The sequence below is a fragment of the Symphodus melops genome, assembly GCF_947650265.1.
Source record: "Symphodus melops genome assembly, chromosome: 18".
NCBI classification, from domain to species: domain Eukaryota; kingdom Metazoa; phylum Chordata; class Actinopteri; order Labriformes; family Labridae; genus Symphodus; species Symphodus melops.
Window position 1 is genome coordinate 22503611 of NC_136708.1, and position 17500 is coordinate 22521110.

General features: G+C 50.6%; 4 protein-coding genes across 4 annotated transcripts in view; 2 read left to right on the top strand and 2 right to left on the bottom strand.

Annotated features, from left to right (window-relative positions):
• Positions 1-88: 88 nt before the first annotated feature.
• LOC306838982 (uncharacterized protein) lies at positions 89-3450 on the top strand (the record flags this gene model as incomplete). The annotated part of the gene is given in 4 exon segments (XM_079367422.1): positions 89-487; positions 579-635; positions 638-709; positions 829-3450. Coding segments are annotated over 4 exon segments (1887 nt in total), but the record flags the coding sequence as incomplete, so codon positions are not given.
• A 3494-nt stretch (positions 3451-6944) lies between these two features.
• Positions 6945-8019, bottom strand: LOC306839829 (uncharacterized protein). The gene is made up of 2 exons (XM_079368742.1): positions 7696-8019; positions 6945-7586 (listed from the first exon to the last, which is right to left on the bottom strand). The coding sequence occupies exons 1-2, from the start codon at positions 7886-7888 to the stop codon at positions 6955-6957; spliced, it is 825 nt and encodes a 274-aa protein (XP_079224868.1). The 5' UTR covers positions 7889-8019; the 3' UTR covers positions 6945-6954.
• Positions 8020-8300: 281 nt separating this feature from the next.
• LOC306839283 (uncharacterized protein) lies at positions 8301-9786 on the bottom strand. The gene is made up of 2 exons (XM_079367882.1): positions 9384-9786; positions 8301-9274 (listed from the first exon to the last, which is right to left on the bottom strand). The coding sequence occupies exons 1-2, from the start codon at positions 9709-9711 to the stop codon at positions 8478-8480; spliced, it is 1125 nt and encodes a 374-aa protein (XP_079224008.1). The 5' UTR covers positions 9712-9786; the 3' UTR covers positions 8301-8477.
• A 3455-nt stretch (positions 9787-13241) lies between these two features.
• LOC306839375 (uncharacterized protein) overlaps positions 13242-17500 on the top strand; it is a 14572-nt gene continuing 10313 nt past the window's right edge. The window contains exon 1 of the mRNA XM_079368028.1: positions 13242-13593. The gene's annotated coding sequence lies outside the window, so the exon portion shown is untranslated. The remainder of the gene's footprint in view (positions 13594-17500) is intronic.

The following is a 17500-nucleotide window of genomic DNA, read 5'->3' on the forward strand; positions in this document are numbered from 1 at the left end:
TCCTCTGTTCTTATCTCCTCATCCTTTTGTCATCCCCCCCTCGCTCGCTCGCTTCGCTCGCTCCTCCTCTCTCTCTCCTCTCTGATCTGTCGTCTCACCTGCAGACCTCGCTCTTCTCGTTAGGTCCAATCCTCGTCTCTGTCTCGCCCTCCCTCCCACTCTCTCTCTCTTTCTTGTTTTAGCTCAGAAGCTTTCTGCTTGTTTTGACTCCTCCCCCTTCTTCCTGTGTCCTTCAGGTGTCCGTCGTCTCCCGGAGCAGGACCAGAGTCCCGGAGCTAACGTCCACTACACCCTGCTGATCGCCTGTGTGCTGGTGGCCTTTTTCCTGGGCGCCATCCTGTCCGGTTTCCTGGTGTCGTGCTACTGCAGCCGCAGCGCCGCTCAGCGGGCGAGGAGGCTGGGGAAAGACCCCGAGGCGTCGCTACCACACGCCTTATCTCTCAGATCGCTCGCCAAGCTCAACGGACTTCTGGACGGACAGCCAAAGGTGGGAGGCGTCTTTGACACGGCGTGATACAACAGGGTCAGGTGGATGTCGTCTTATTCCGATTCTCCGTCTTTTGTTTCTGTCTCCTCAGGAGGACAAGTTGGACATGTCCACCCCGAAGATGTACAGCTCCTTCATCCCAACGGGCGGGCGGAGCCTCGCCTGCACACGCCGGTCCACCAGGGCCTGCAGCTGGTAGACCCGGACCTCAATCTCTCCCAGGTTGGTCAGATCCTCGTGAAGGGCGTCCATGTTTGTAGTCCCAGGACAGAGATGTAGTCTCTGTCACCGACACTGCTTTGGTACCGATGGGTCTAACCTCTGTTTAGTCTCTCTCTCAGGGGGACGGCGAGCTGTCCGGCCTGCCCACGCCTGACTCCACCCCCGAGCTGCCGATCAAGAACATGAAGGCGCTGCGGCACCATCAGTACGAGAAGAACCAGAACTGCAACAACGCCAAGGACAAGCACGCCACATCCGGGCCCAGCTGCTCCGGAACCAGCCTGGGCTTCATGGCCGTCGTCGGAAACTCTTTGACCCAGCAGGTGTTTCCCTTCTCTCATCACCACGGCAACAGCTTGAGCAACGGAGCGGCCCTCGGTGCCGGCGCCTCTTCGACCTCACTGCACCTCCCTGAGGAGAGGAAGATCTCCAACGATGAGCGAGCAGCAGCAGCAGCAGCAGCGGCGGCGGCGGCAGGAGGAGGAGGAGGACGGGTTCCTCATCACCATCACTCGCAGCAGTCCCTCCCTCAGGCGGTGGTCGACGTTTCGGCGCTCGACGAGCTGCTCAAACACATCCACGAGGTCAGCGCGTCGGGGACCGGCGGCATCAAGGTCCTCACCTCCACCTCCTCCTCCTCGCTGTTCCCTGGACCCGCCGCCGCCTCCTCTGGAGGACATCATCATAACCTCCATCACCCCCATCCTCAAAGCCACCACAGCAACACACGCAGCCACCACTACAACCACAGCCATCACCATAGCAACCACCACAACAACAACGGCAGCGGCAGCAGCGGCAGCGGCGGCGGCGGCGGCGGCGGCCACCATCACCAGCAGCAGATCCCTGAGACGGAGTCAACGTCCTACTACAGCACGTCCACGCTTCCTCGGGACGGACTCCCTAAACGCATCGATGCACCTCCTCAGAACTCCTCGTCCGCCACCTCCTCCTCCACCTCCTCGTCCTCGTCCTGCTCCAACAACCCCACCTCCTCCACGTCCATCCCCTCGTCCTCCTCCTCCTCTTCCTCCACTCCGCTCCAGCAGCAGGTCATCCCAGAGCGACCTGGAGGAAGCAGCGGCGCCGTGGCTCGCCACCACTCCCAGCGCCACTCCCTCATCAAGATGGGGAGCGGCGGCGGCGGAGCGGTGCCGCGCCACCACAGCTTCAACCAGCGGGGGGCGCAGCACGCCCACTTTCTCGCCAGGATGAACACCAACAGCAGCAGCAATGGTCCCCCCGGCGCCAGCGGAGCGGCGAATGTGAACGCCAACAACAACAGCGGGAGCCAGAGGCCGTCCGCCGCCAGCACGTGTCTGACCCGACAGCACAGCTACAGCGAAGGGCCGCACGCTCAGAGGGCGGCGATCGTCCGGAGAACGGCGTCGCTCAAACCCCAAGTACCACCGAAACCGCTGTTTCTCCCGAACACGGCGACGTCAGCCGTCGCAGAGGTAGGACGGTACAAATACTGACACTGTGGGAGGAAGTGGCGCCAATCCAAGATGGCTGCTGCGGTTAAGAAATGAGAGCACTGACGGCGAACGGAAGAGACTTCAGAGCTTTTTGTCGCCGTCCCTCCTCATTACGACCCGTCGGTTGTGTTTCCTCCGGAGTCACGGCGGCTGCAGACAAACACATCGAGGATCCCCAAATCAACAAACCGCCGCTGCTCCGCCGCCACTTTCCCACGCACGACAGACTGACGATCCAGAGCGGCGCCGCAAAATGTGAGAAACACTCCAGAAGTGGGGAAAGATGTTAACGATGCCGACGCAGTCCCACAGGCTGCAGGTGGCCTAAAAAAAATAAAAAATCCCGATTCATGCAGTTTCCTTCGGAGCGCTTTGATCTCGGTCCCCGGTTGTTGCACTTTGGCGAGCGGCCCAGAATTCCTTTTTGAAGGATTAAAAAAAAAAAAAAAAAAAAGCAGGGAATCGAACTGCTGACATGAACTGAATTACGGCACGATGGGAGTTTGAATGTTTCTCCAGGAAGACGTAAATAAATGATGACTCAAGACGCCTGAGGGATCGTTCCCATCCTGTGGAAGTCGGAGCGTCTCTGGAAAAAAAAAAAATAATTCTGCTGTGGATGTCGGAGACTTCAGGACGACATGCAGAGTCGGATACGTCGGCGTATTAGACTTCATGATCACAGCTCTGTTCTTCTTTTGTACCATATTGGTATCTGAACATTAGCAGACTGTTAGCTGAGTGTGGGTTTCTGACAGAGAGGATTTTTGATCAATGATTCCCTCCAGATCATGAGATCACATGACTTCACTTAGTCCCCCCCCCCCCCCCCGACCTTCTGTCGAGCTCATCAGCGAGGTCGGCGGTCACCACATGACTCTTGCTCGGCGTCTTCTTCTAAACGGGGGATGTGAAGGAGGAGCAGTGGGCAGGTCTCTCCTCACTGTGACTGTTTGATGTCGGATGTGTCGAACGCCTCCGCAGGAAATCTGAGGGAAGTGTTTATCGAAAATCTCTGACGTCACCCGGTGTCGGCCTGAACAGTATCAAAGTAGAACTCTTAGTTTTTCTGCAACCAAAATACAAAAACACTGACTGTGTGGACGACCTCTGACCCCGTGGCTCCTCCCTGCGGAGCTGCAAAACATGTTCCAGAGTCGTCATAATTTATTGTTTCTGTTTGTCTGCACTCACTTTTTTTTTTTTGGATCCACATTATGACATTAAAAAAGCGACCCGTCACAGCCGGAGCTCGTCACTGGGTGAGCCGCGTGGTGTGTGTTTGTGTGAAGTCAGTGCATGTTGGGGAGCTGTTCCCTTCACAAACAGCAGGGGGCTCCACCTGCCTAACGACAGATGGAGCCCCCTGCTGTTTGTGAAGGGGATTGCCTTTTGTTTTTTGGCGACGAACGAGTGGACGATGTCTCCTCGTGTGAACTCTGCCTACTTCTATCCGTGGTCATTCTGCACGACGCCATGCTGGTCTCCGGTCTTAGACTGAGGAAGTATGATGAAGTCCAACGCCCCTTCAGAGCGGCGTCCACTCGCAGGCCGGAATAAAGGTCAAAGGAGATTCATTTAGAGATAAGTGAACGTATCTGATTGTGATTGTTTCCCTTTGTTTTCATCTCTCACCTGCCGCTTTGCATTGTGGGAAACTGGTCTGGCGCAGACTGTCGATTCTTATCGAATCAGCACGACATTTTGGGTTACGTTAGCATAGCATGTTCACATGCTGTAATCATAGAACCCTCTAAACCAAGACCAGGACAGACCCGAGACCTGACCAAGAGATCTAGACTGAGCCAAGACCAAAACCATCAAAAGTGCTCATGTTGCGTGCAGGGGGCGTGTCGCTAAGACCGTGACAGCGGGAAGGTTGCGTCCGTAACCAGGCCATGAAAAGCTAATTTAGCTGATTCTGTGCGTACGGCGCCGCCGCGCGGCTCGCGGCGTGTTGTGAGAGCAGCCGGTTTCATTCAGTCAAACATTTATCAGTTTATTTAAACGTGTCGGCAGCTTCAACACGTCTCGTCATCGCGTCTGTCACAGCGGTCGAACGCTCGAAAGTACCAGATTCACTCGAAGGTGTTTCCGTTCAAACGACATTTTGGGAAACGTTGAGTCTTATCAGGAAAATCATATTTAATAAATAAGAGACAGAAACGGCCGCCGGCTAAAGATGAAGCAATAATGAAGCGTCGTTGGTGCAGCGAGGTTTCCCCGTCGGCGGGCCGCCGAGCGAGCGCTCCGCACCGAATGATGCGACTTGAAGACGGCCAGCAGCAGCCGGGCGAGGGCGATGGCGATGGCGAGGAGAGAGCGTCGCTGCACCGGGCGTCTCCTGAGCACAGCGTCAGACGAAGCAGCGCTTTGACGGTTTGTATTGAAGAGGTCACGTCATCCTGCGAGCGTCCGGACAGCGTCTGGACCGGCGGCGCTGAAACGGTTCAGACGTTTAAGAGAAGCATCTTTTGAGTCTGTTGAATCAAAGTCAAAGTGAATGTTCCTGCTGAGCTTCTGAATCACGCTGCATGTAGCCCATGTTCGCTCGCGTCCGACGGGACGACGGAGCGTCCTGCAGACGTGTTCGAAGGAGACAAATTCAAACTGTTCTGTTTGGAAGTTTCATATAAAATACTGATGTCCAACTTCGGCTTGTCTCTGTGCTTTTTGTCTCAATAATCGTCCCGATTGCTGCAGCTGTCCTCGATTTGTTGCAACCTTGAACTGAACATTTCATCTACTTCTGGCACTTTGTCTGTTTTCTGATTTTAAAGAGCAGATGATGAATGAAGCTGATCCTCCGTCTGAAGGGACACGTCGTGGCGTTAAATACACATCAGGATGGACGACATGTCTTCAACTCTGCTTGTTGCACAAAAATGAAGTGAAAAAAAACCCTCCTTATATTCTTTGGCTTCTTGGCTGCTGTCATGTCGTCCTTTTTTTTTATATAACCTGAGAGATCTCGCCACGAAGAAGTGTTCAATCTTGATTGGTTTAAAAACAAAAGGAGAGTCGGAGTGAGCGAGCTGCAGAGCTTTTAATATATCAGACCTCAAAATCCGTGCGCGTGTGTGTGTGCGTGTGTGCGTGTATGTGTGTGTGTGTGTGTGTGCGTGTGTGCGTGTATGTGTGTGTGCGTGTGTGCGTGTATGTGTGTGTGTGTGTGTGTGCGTGTGTGCGTGTATGTGTGTGTGCGTGTGCGTGTGTGCGTGTGTGCGTGTATGCGTGTGTGTGTCCCTGTCCCTGTGTCCCTGTGTCCCTGTACTGACATGTTTCCCGAAAATCTACTTTTCTCCATTGGAATAAATGGACGCTCTCCGTAACCTTGGAAACATGGCGTGATCGTTCGGAGGTTCTGGGCTTCCCTCCTCTCACTGAGTCACACTCTGCAGGATCACTGATGGTCTCACAGCGCCACCTGCTGGGCCACAGCAGGATGACAGTCTAATCATGTCCTCGGCTGTTGAATCCTGAGGGATGTGACTCCGAGTTCAGGACTCTTGTGGGTTTTTTTTTTTTTTTAACTTAAAACGAGATAAAAAACCTCCCAAAGACGAGCGTCGATGATTCAGTGCAGTTTTTATTTTCTGAACATTTCATGGAGTAAACAGGATGTTTGCTGTGTTAGAGCTCCATCTGCTGGTGTGAAACAGAAGCTCAGGTAAAGGGTTGTAGTGACTGTTCTTTTTCTTTTATTGACACTTCATGTAGAGGAGAAGATTTTTCTCTTCGATGTGCTGATCTCTGAATAGAACTAGAACAGATAGATGTACCAACGATGTTTCCTATGAGACGAACTCTTAACGGCTTCAGTCACAAAAATAAAGAATCAAAAATACTTCAGAAGAAAAACAATCGTACAAAAATATTTTAAAATGTCACAGTTTTTGAATCATCGAGGACCGACCCCCCCCCCCCCCTCGCCCCCCCCCCCCCCCCCAACATGAACTCACATCGGTCTCCATCAGACCCTCGTCACGTTTGAGCAGCTGCGTTTAAAAACTAATCAGAACAAAAAGTCAAGTTTGTAAAGTCGGTAAATCCAGGCTGAGCGAGGAGGAAGTCCGATACGCTGCTTCTGTCCGTGGTCAGGTTCACTGAGCCGTCTCTGGGTCCTCCTGCGTTCACATAGAAAAATACAAAAATCTACCTCCTCTTCGGGTCTGGACGCCGCAGCGTAAGGCGGAGCTACGGGCTCGATAACGAAGCACCCGACGTGACCCGTGAAAAAAACACGGCACAAAAGAGACGTGTAAAAGTTCCTCTAACAAAAGTTTGACCCTCAGCTCACCTGTCCTCACTTCCTGTTCCTGCTCCCCGCCACCCTCAGTACCTTTCCTTCTCCCGCTTAGCTCCGCCCCTCGCCACCCACAGTACCTTTCCTTCCCCTGCTTAGCTCCGCCCCTCGCCACCCACAGTACCTTTCCTTCCCCTGCTTAGCTCCGCCCCTCACCACCCTCAGTACCTTTCCTTTCCCCCCTTAGCTCCGCCCCCTCAGTACCTTTCCTTCCCCCCCTTAGCTCCGCCCCTCGACACCCTCCGTACCTTTCCTTCGCCCCCCTTAGCTCCGCCCCCTCAGTACCTTTCCTTTGCCACCCTCAGTACCTTTCCTTCGCCCCCTCAGTACCTTTCCTTCGCCCCCCTTAGCTCCGCCTCCTCAGTACCTTTCCTCCCCTCCCTTAGCCCCGCCCCCTCAGTACCTTTCCTTCGCCCCCTCAGTACCTTTCCTTCCCCCCTTAGCCCCGCCCCTCGCCACCCTCAGCTCTGCTGTCGTTTCTGCACCATGTGCGTACGGATGTGTCGTTTGTAGTTGGAGTTGTCGCTGAATCTTCGGCCACACTGGAGACACGCGTACGGTTTTTCCCCCGTGTGGACCCTCAGGTGTTTCTGGTACCCGTCGAAGCGGGTCAGTCTCTTTCCACAGATGTCACAGGTGAAGGACTTGTCCCCCTTGGACTCGCTCTTGCGGTGCAGCTGAACGTGTTTGGCCCAGAGAGCTCGCTGGGCGAAGGCTTGTCCGCAGATGGAGCAGATGTACGAGTCCAGAACCCCCCCCAGGGGCTGCTCCACTTCAAAACAGTCCAGCTGACCGTCACCCGGGTCCGGGCCCGAAGTGTCGGCGGCGTCCTCGTCCAGGTCTGAAGAGCTCTGAGGGACCGAGGTGCCCTGCTGGGGGTCCAAGTCGTCCAGGTCCTGACAGGGGAGGTTTGATGTCATGTGATCCACCTCGTCTCCTTCAACGCTGTTGTGAAACAACAAGAACTTCCCGTCGGTCTGCTCCCCCGCCTCGCCCTCGTAGTCCTGGTCCGAGACCTCCTCGTCTTTGATGTGGGGGCGTTTGATCTGGTTCAGGTCCAGACCAGGACTCCAGTTCAGCTGCTCACAGAGAGCTGGAGAAAAAAAACACAATACAACCAATTTAGGGCAAAGACACGTGAACTCTGACCTGAGCACGTGACCTGAGCACGTGAACTCTGACCTGAGCACGTGACCACTCACCTGAGCTCGCGATGTCCACCCTCGGTTTCCTGGAGAGGTCCAGCAGCCGGCGCTGGCGGTCGATCTCCAGCCTGGATCGGGAGATCTCCTCCTCGTACTCGGCGATGGTTCTCCCGAACACGCCGAAGATCTCCTCCGCGGCCTCGGTGAGCCGCTGGTTGATCAGCAGCCTCAGCATCTCGATCTTGGACATGTTCACAAACCGGGAGGACTCTCCGAAGCGTCGTGCTAAGGTAGGTTGTTTACCAGCTTCACTTCCGGGTTGTTGTTTTCCGCGCACGCTCAGTGGGATTCTCAGTGTGGAAGAGCACGGCGAATTAGCGCCACCTGCCGGAGTGGAGGTCTAAATACACCGGAAAAAATCACTAACAATTCAGCATGAAATAATGAATAAAACACAATAAACCTGGAATCATACAAAGGTCATCTAGTTCAGTGAAAGAACATTTATATTCTCTGATCTTTCTGGCCAGATTTTGTTCTTGTATTTTATCTCATTTAAATGTTGCTGCTGTAACACTTTATATTATGATTTTTTTTAACACAATAAGTTTCAGGTTTTTTTCAACATACTTTTTTATTAGTTAGAAAAATGTAAAAACTGTTGAAGGACTCTGAAACAAACTGAAGCTGGGTCGAGCAGCTCGACAGTCCCGACTGCAAAATCACAAACTTTGAAACTTTACTTGAAGGATTGTTTTTATTCAACGTTTGAATCGAAGTGTCGGGACGCAGGAAGGGACGGAGAGAAGCGGTCCTGAGGGAACGCCGGTTTGAGGAGGTCATGTGAGCGCCCTCCTCTGACACGGGTGCTTCTGGAAGGAGGACAGCTGACTGAAGCGTCTGTCGCAGTTGGAGCACCAGTACGGCTTCTCGCCGGTGTGCGTCCTCAGGTGCACGGTCAGGTTGCCCTTCTCCACGAAGCTGTGGCCGCAGTACGTGCAGGTGAACGGCTTCTCGCCCGTGTGGCTGCGCACGTGTCGGACCAGCGTGGCCCTCCTGCTGAAGCTCTTCCCGCAGACGCTGCAGGCGTACGGACGCTCGCCGGAGTGGATCATCATGTGGATCCTCAGGTTCCCTCGCAGGGTGAAGCTCTGGCCGCAGACGCTGCAGCAGAACGCCGTGGTCCTGTGAGCTCGGAGGTGGAGCTTCAGGTCCTCCGCGGGCGCCAGGTGTTTCCCACACAGGCCGCAGTCTCGCAGGTGCGCTGTGGAGTGGGTGAGAAGATGGTTGATCCTCTGGTAGGACTCGCCGCACACTTTACAGGAGAACGCCGCTCCGGGCTGATGGGACGGATCAGAGGAGCTCCAGGATGACCTTTGACCTTCTGGATCTCTGCAGTAGTCTCCGCTGTCCTCGGTGTCAGAGCAGTCTGTGAGTAGGCGACCTTCCGAACCGCCGGCTGGATTCAAGTCCCCGTTTGGTTCTGACACGGCAAAGTCCTCAACGCCGACCTCGGTCTTAATGTGAGCGGTCGAGGAGCCGGCGTGCGTCTCGTCCACGCCGTCAGTCTGCTCCAGCTGGACGTTAAGGAGGGGCTCGTCTGAGGGTCTGATCCAGGAGGACGCGGTCTGAGGGGCTGAGGAGAGACAAGAGGAGAACTCAGCACGGACCCTCACCAGGGCTCGAGAGGGGGCGTGGTCAGACACAGATAATAAACCTTTCTTCTTCGGGGACTCTGGACTCACCTGCTGCCGGCTTCCAGCTGCCCTCCTCGGACCTCAGGCTGTCCAGCTGCCGCCGCTGGACGTCGATCTGCTCCCGGTACCGAGACACCGTCCTCCCGAACTCCTGCAGGATGTCGTCCACCGCCGCCGTTAACCGCTCGGTGACGATCATCCGCAGGGTGTCCATCTCTGACGGCGGCCAGACGTGAGGCTCCACAGCCGGGAAACCCCGCAGAGCCCGGGGGGGGGCCGGAGGGGGGGACGGGGGGGAGGCCGGAGGGGGGCACAGGTGATGCTCCGCGGACATGTCGGACTTTAGATGACTTGTTTCCGGTCGGCTCATCGGCATGAAGAAAACAGCTGACAAAAAGGTAAACAAAGTGACAGAGGTCCGTCTCGAATACAGACCGGCGGAAACAACGTCTGTCCATCATTGGTTCCGGGGTAATGTGTTAATGTGCCGTGAATAAATCCCATAGACTGTAAAAAATAAATAAATAAATATAAATAAATAAATAAATCCCATAGACTGTAAAAAATAAATAAATAAATATAAATAAATAAATAAATATAATATATAAATAAATATTAATAAATAAATCCACGTATACATAATGCAAACTACATTTTAAAAGAATATCCTCAAGTTGGAAATATTGCCCGAGTTAATGTTGTGTGGAGAACATGTTGTAATAATTGTTATTATGATTATTATTATTATTGTTTTTAATTTGTGTTTCATCAGTGTCTGGGTTTTTTTATTTTATTTTGGTATTTTATTCTTATTTTTTATTTTTTTATTTTATTTATTTTTTATTTTATTCTTATTTATTATTTTCGTATTTTATTTTTTATTTTATTTTATTTCTTATTTTATTTTTATTCTGGTTTTTTTATTATATTAATCATTTTTATTTTAGTTTATTGTGGTGCATTTATTTTATTTATTTTTTCACCGACGTTTGTTACGTAGGGGTACGTAACAAACCTCCATTTGCCGCCATTTGAGAAACACTGCTTTAAAGGACGTGATTGGCTGTCTGAGGCTGTGGTTCCCAAAGTGTGGGTCGGGACCCCATGGGGTTCACACGAGGCCTTCCAAAAACTCAGTATGCTAATACTCATTTGAATTCACTGAAATGACATATGTTGCCCTTTATTGTGAAATAGTCCTGAAGGGAGACTTTTGAGTATCTGTGCTGCTCCTTTTTCTCAGGGAACTCAGGAGTGAAAAAGTTTGTTTCAAGAATCCTGAAAGAAAACTTTCCAACAAATGAGCAGCTAAAGAAGATTCATGTCCGCTTAAACAATATTCAACAAATACTCAAATAAAAGCTTTTTAAATAAAAAGGGAGAACATGAGAGCAGCAGGGAACAGATGAAGTGTCAAGGAGAGTTCATGATGTTTACACATTAACATCAGTTATGTTCATGAACACACACACACACACTCTCTCTCACACACACACACACACACACACACACACACACACACACACACACACACACACACACACACACACACACACACACACACACACACACACACACTGCTTTAAAGAAACTTAATGTGTAAAGTTTTGCATTCAAAAACACAGCAGAATTTCAGATTCTGGAGGCCTCGGCTTTACCAACACTGACATCTGGTGGTCAAACAGAAGAACTGCAGAGTAGTAGCATCACACCAAGTCCACTCATCTTTATTCATACAGCACATTTCAAAGGTTCAGGCAGGCGGCCTAAAGAGCGTCCCACAGAAACAAACAGGAAGTAACAACGACGGGTCAAAAGCAGACAGGAGAACGTTAAAGCGTCCCACACAGGTGTGTGTGTGACACACACACACACACACACACACACACACACACACACACACACACACACACACACACACACACACACACACACACACACACCATGACCAGACCTCGACTGTTTTGTTCACCGTATTTTTCATTTTTCATTTTTCAGATTCTTCCAATCTGCACAATCTGTTAGGGTGGTTTCACATTCAGCACCCGGGTTAGAATCCGAGTGTCATCCTCTGAGCTGCACGGAAGACGTGGACGTATAAACAGGGTTGTTGTTAGAGTCTCATAAACATCCACTGTAAGGACGGACTCAGCCTGCGAGTGTTGTTTGATTCTTCTTCTTTCTGCTTTTGGTGGACTTGCAAACCAATATGTGCATACTGCCACCTACTGTACGGGACTGTGTACATACTCTATTTTAACATAGAGCTCTATGGAGACTGACTCACTGCAGGAGACAGACTCTAGTGGACACTGGAGGAACTACAGCTGTAAAGTTGGACATTTTAACATAGAGCTCTATGGAGACAGACTCTAGTGGACACTGGAGGAACTGTCATCAGAAGCTCTTCAGTGTTGGCTTCATTTCTCCAGGAAGAAAAGATGCATTTAAAATGTGTGTTTATAAAGCGAACAGGTGTTTTGATTTGTATTTATTAAAATAAAGCAGAACATAAAACAAACCGTGAAATCAATGCAGACACTTTTATTGGTCTTAAATTAAATCACTTCAGTGAATTAAGCTCAGTAGAAACATCTGTCTGAGTCAAAACCACACAAAGACTGGCTCTTTGTCATCTGCATCAGGTAGTTCACACACCAGAGGAGGTGATAATTACTGCACACACACACACACACACACACACACACACACACACACACACACACACACACACAGCTGCTTTGATGGTGCCTCTATGACACATGACTGCAGGATTTAACATCGCAGCTGTGTGTGTGTGTGTGTGTGTGTGTGTGTGTGTGTGTGTGTGTGTGTGTGTGTGTGTGTGTGTGTGTGTGTGTGTGTGTGTGTGTGTGTGTGTGTGTGTGTGTGTGTGTGTGTGTGTGTGTGTGTGTGTGTGTGTGTGTGTGTTTGGGATAATTGGAGGTTTGCAGTGATTACAATGACTCCTCCTTCCTTTAAAAAATCAACAGAACAGTTCTAACGAGTGAGTGTATTCAGTTGTATGCTGACAAGGATCTTTGAACAGATATTGTTTTTATCTTCAAACCAGAAAGACGAGTGGACGCACAAAATAACAGCTAAATAATAGCATAATAAATGGTACAATACAAATGGTAAACATTAATGTTTGAAGCCTGAGTGTCCTCCCCGTGTGTTCCTGCAGGGGGCGCTGTAGTCCCCCGTGTGTCCCTGCAGGGGGCGCTGGAGTCCCCCGTGTGTCCCTGCAGGGGGCGCTGGAGTCCCCTGTGTGTCCCTGCAGGGGGCGCTGGAGTCCCCCGTGTGTCCCTGCAGGGGGCGCTGGAGTCCCATGGATGGCGGTCTCCGTGCTGGAAATGCTGTCTCAGGCTAACTTTGAGTCAAGCTAACGACAGGCTGAGAGCTGAGGCGGGTTTTAAGCCTCCTGACAAACCGTTACACGGCGCCCACCTGTCAATCAGCTCAGCTACACGCCTTATTGTGAATAACTCTGATCCTTCATCCAATCAAAACTGCTGAGTCATGAAAACATTCCCCCCGTACAGTGTGTGTGGATGGAGACATGAGCTAATCACACCTATTTGGTTTTTTGAAGCAGGCTGTAAACATGTTCATGTCTGCTGTAAAAACAGGCTGTTTGAATGGGTGTGTATGTGACTTCCTGTGCTGCTGCAGCCAGCCTCTAGTGGACACTCCAGGTACTGCAGCCAGCCTCTAGTGGACACTCCAGGTACTGCAGGATGTTACACTTATACATCGGCTTCATGTTCCAACACTGGATGTTGCCACCTGAAATAAAGATACAAAAAAACAACATGAAGACAGAACGAGGGGGCTCCTCTCTGTCCGTCACTAGGTCTCCCAGTCGCTCCCCCCCCGCCCCCCTCCAGTCTCCATCATCACCTTCTTCCCCCAATGAGCTCGGGTCCATCGCTATAGCAACTGGTTACCAGAGGCAACGAGACACAGCCAGCGCCAGGCAGCATCCTCCTCACATCCTCGTTGTCGGAGGCAGAGAGGGAGAGAGAGAGAAGGCGCGGTAGAGGAACGCAGCAGAAGAAGACGCTTCTTCTTCTTCTTTCTTCTTCTTTAAAACCCACAAAAGAAAGTAAAAAAAAAAACAACCTCCAATCAGACGGCTGTATTCTGTGACACGGGTGTTTCTGCTTCGCCTGCTGAGAGGAGCGAGAGGATGGTTACAACTTGTTCCTCCTGGAAAGTGCTGGAGTGCAGGTGGGGACCCGGACGCTGCTGCAGGGTGAGTCCTGGCTGATCTTTATGTTTCATTTTGCCCTGGATGTTGTCTGTCAGGAGTCTTGTGGGTCCACGCTGTGAGGGTTCGGGGTGGTGCAGGGAGGTGAGCCGAGTCTCAGTCCTGTGTGTGTGTGAGCGAGCGAATTCGGTAAACACCCAGAAAAGCAGCTTTTTCCGTTTCATGTTGTCGACTCTCGGAGCGCCGTCTTTAACATCCCGAAGGTTTATTAAAGCTGAAGCAACCTGTTGGCTTTCTAACACTGAGAAGTAATCAGTTCATCAGGATGGATTTCATTGGGGATCATTTGAACACAAAGTAAGTGCATGGATCCAGTTTTTCCGTCTGAGCAGAATCAGTGTTCCCTCTGTGTAAAGGTCAGGATGGTCAAAATGAAACACAGGTTTTAATACTTACGACATGTTTGTTTACACACAGAAATATTCACTGAGTGTTTTCACAGCTGCACCAAACTCCTGAAAAGATTTTGTCTTGACCTGCAAGTGTGAACGCAAACGTTTTTCATCCCGACTTTTCCCTCCTGCCCGGCTCCTCAAATGTTCCTCATGACGTCGAGGTGAGCTGACGAGAGAACGCAGCAGGAAACGTTCAGGCAACGTTCACCTCCAGCGAGGAGGTGGGCGTGGCCGTGGAGATGAACGTGACGTTTGCATCCTGCAGCCGGTGCATGAGCGCAGACTGTGTGCAGGCGCCTGCTGCGATCTCTGTGCTTCATCCTTCTCCGCTCTTTAGTTGACGTTGTGAAGAACCACAGCATCAACATGAAGGCTTTAATTATCATCTTAGCGTTTGACTCTGTTCTTTTCTGTCGGCCTCTGCTGCTTCATCCTCCCGACGACGCAGTTTGATCACACAGGCCGTCCTCACGTCAGCTCATCCGACTTCAACAAGCGAAAAACTCTGAAGAAGCTGAAGAGCAGGTCCAGCTGTCTGCGTTCACACGTGCAGATCAACGTGAACATTTCAGACATACCCAACACCGTCCATCCCAGCTCTGAGCTGCGCCTGAGATGGAGCTTCCAGTGGACGTCCCTCCACATCGTCTGTTATTGTAAAGTTTGAGCCGCCTCGCTGTTTACAACACTTTGTACTTGAGTCGTTTGCGTACTCTGAACTTTACAGTCTGCTGCTCCTGTGTGCGGTCTGAGGGGCTGCAGGGGGTCCAGACCGACTCAGGGGTCTCTTTCACCGACAGGATGTCCAATCCACAAGCTGGAGTAAGGAGCTTTGTCCTTCAAAATAAAATACAGATTAATACAACAGTAAAGCTTCTTCTCCGAGATCAGATCAGATCTTGATTCTTAAGAGTTTTTTTACCAAACACTGCTGGAGACTTTTTTAAGAGGAACTATCAACCAGGTTGTTACCTGAGATCTACACGCCGCCAGACTTCCTCTAAACGGCTTCTACGACCTAAAACACATATTTATATTTTATTGTTGTAAAGTGGACTCTGTTGCTTCCTCTGCTAGTTTTTTTCATCATGTTTTACCCCCCGCTGTGAGGACCATATGTGAGCAGCCAGGTCAGGAGAACATGTGGAGCTCTCCTCCTAGATGTCTCCTACATGCTCCCCTGACAGACGAGCAGAGACTCCTTTAAATAGAGTCAAATCCATGTCAGCTGTGTTTCTGCTAACTGGCCTAACAGCTGATCCAGATTCATGACAGACCTGATCCAGATTCATGACAGACCTGATCCAGATTCTTCATGTTTGTGGGGTGGAATCACGCCTCCCCTCCCCCCTCTCGCCATCATTGGTTAAAACAAGCCGACTGTAAACGGGAGGCGAGCCACTGTGACTCCAAATCTGTCGACACATTTCATCCAAAAACAGCGGCGGGGCGTTCTGCACGCGCTCAGTACGCACCTGAGAGGAGAGCAGACGGAGCGGAGTGAAGCTGTCAGAGTATTTATATCCACATCGACCTGTTTTAACTTCATTTATATTTAGACGTCTTATCAGATGATCACAGGCCACAGGATGGAAATAACTTCAACTACATCCGACACACATTTAATAAGAGTCATTGTTTAGCCAGGAAATACTGCTGACTCATAAAAAAAAACACAAGATATCAATCCGTTTGTCAGCAGTTTTTGGGGAATAATTCCCCGAGTGTTCCTGCAGACGACATGAACTCAAGAATAACTTTGAATTAAAGAAACATATTTACCCAGAAAGAGGCAGACATCCATCACTGCTCAGAAACCGTCTGATGGCAGAGCGCCAGCGCCTCGTGGTTATTCCCGCCTGTGCACCGTCATGCCTCGTTTGCTACAGTTCATTTATTTAACCTTTCGTTACCTTTTGTTGTTAACTTCATGTTCGCTCTCCCAGCGTTCAGAGTGACACTGCAGCCCCTGCATGTCCGTGGTTAAAGGCAGGGTCGCTCATTTCCTACAGATTTTTTAAGATGTCGGTTGAAACTGTCTTTAGGTCCTGACACAAATTAATAACTCAGGTTCTCTGAAAAAGGAACAAAGTAAATCCATCATCTGTATCAGTTTGTAAGTCTGTAAAAACTTCAACCAATGTCTGCCACGAGGTACCAATCTGATGAACCAATCACAGGCCTCCCTGTCTCCCTGCTCTCTGATGAACCAATCACAGGCCTCCCTGTCTCCCTGCTCTCTGATGAACCAATCACAGCCTCCCTGTCTCCCTGCTCTCTGATGAACCAATCACAGCCTCCCTGTCTCCCTGCTCTCTGATGAACCAATCACAGGCCTCGCTGTCTCCCTGCTCTCTGATGAACCAATCACAGGCCTCCCTGTCTCCCTGCTCTCTGATGAACCAATCACAGCCTCCCTGTCTCCCTGCTCTCTGATGAACCAATCACAGCCTCCCTGTCTCCCTGCTCTCTGATGAACCAATCACAGCCTCCCTGTCTCCCTGCTCTCTGATGAACCTTTAATTGAAGGTGTTTCTGATTGGTCTGATTGGAAGGTGAATCCAGAGGTGTGTGCGAGCGGCGTGCCCGTGTTTGATGGCGATGTGTTCACTGAACCAGGAGCTCGCTCTGTTTGTGGAGGCTGAATGTGAACAGCTCCGCGGGGAGACGTCGACAGGTGTTTGGCCTCTCACTGACATCTCGCACTCTGCTTGAAGAAGGCGTTCTGTCTGTGACACGTCAGAGAGCTCGCCGCGCTGACGGCTCAGCTTCTTCTTCTGTGGTGTTTAAAATGCTGTTAGAGTCAAACACATGCAGCTCAGTGTCTCTCTCTCTCCTCTGTGGCCAGCAGCAGTCTCTCGCTCGTTGAAGCCCAGCGGTCCACCTGCTGAGAAGACTTATTGACGAGCTGTCAGGCATCGCCGTGGCAACAATCACTTTCCCTCGTTAGGAGCACATACAGTGTTTGTGTCGTTGTACAGACAGCAGGAGGTTCGGTTCAATCGATGTCAGACTTCGATGAGTCTGATTTACATTTAACGTGTGTGTGTGTGTGTGTGTGTGTGTGTGTGTGTGTGTGTGTGTGTGTACAACATACAACCAACATGTAACCAACACAGACAACACGCAGCCGACACACTGATGACTTTGAGCAGCAGTTGTAAACGCTGCACGCTCTTCTTCTTAAAATAACTGCTGGGAAAAAGAAACAGGAAGTGACCTTTTGTTCTTCTCTGCGTTTAATTATGTACGACAAAAAACAAACATCCAAACACATTTTTAAATATTTTGAAACAAAGAAATAGAACAGAATGTTTTTTTATTTCAGATTAAAGAAAAAAGGAAAAAAGAAACACACACACACACACACACACACACACACACACACACACACACACACACACACACACACACACACACACACACACACACACACACACACACACACAAAGTAAGTGTTTAGTAATGGTTATTGATCGGCGGTCGTCTCTTCTGAT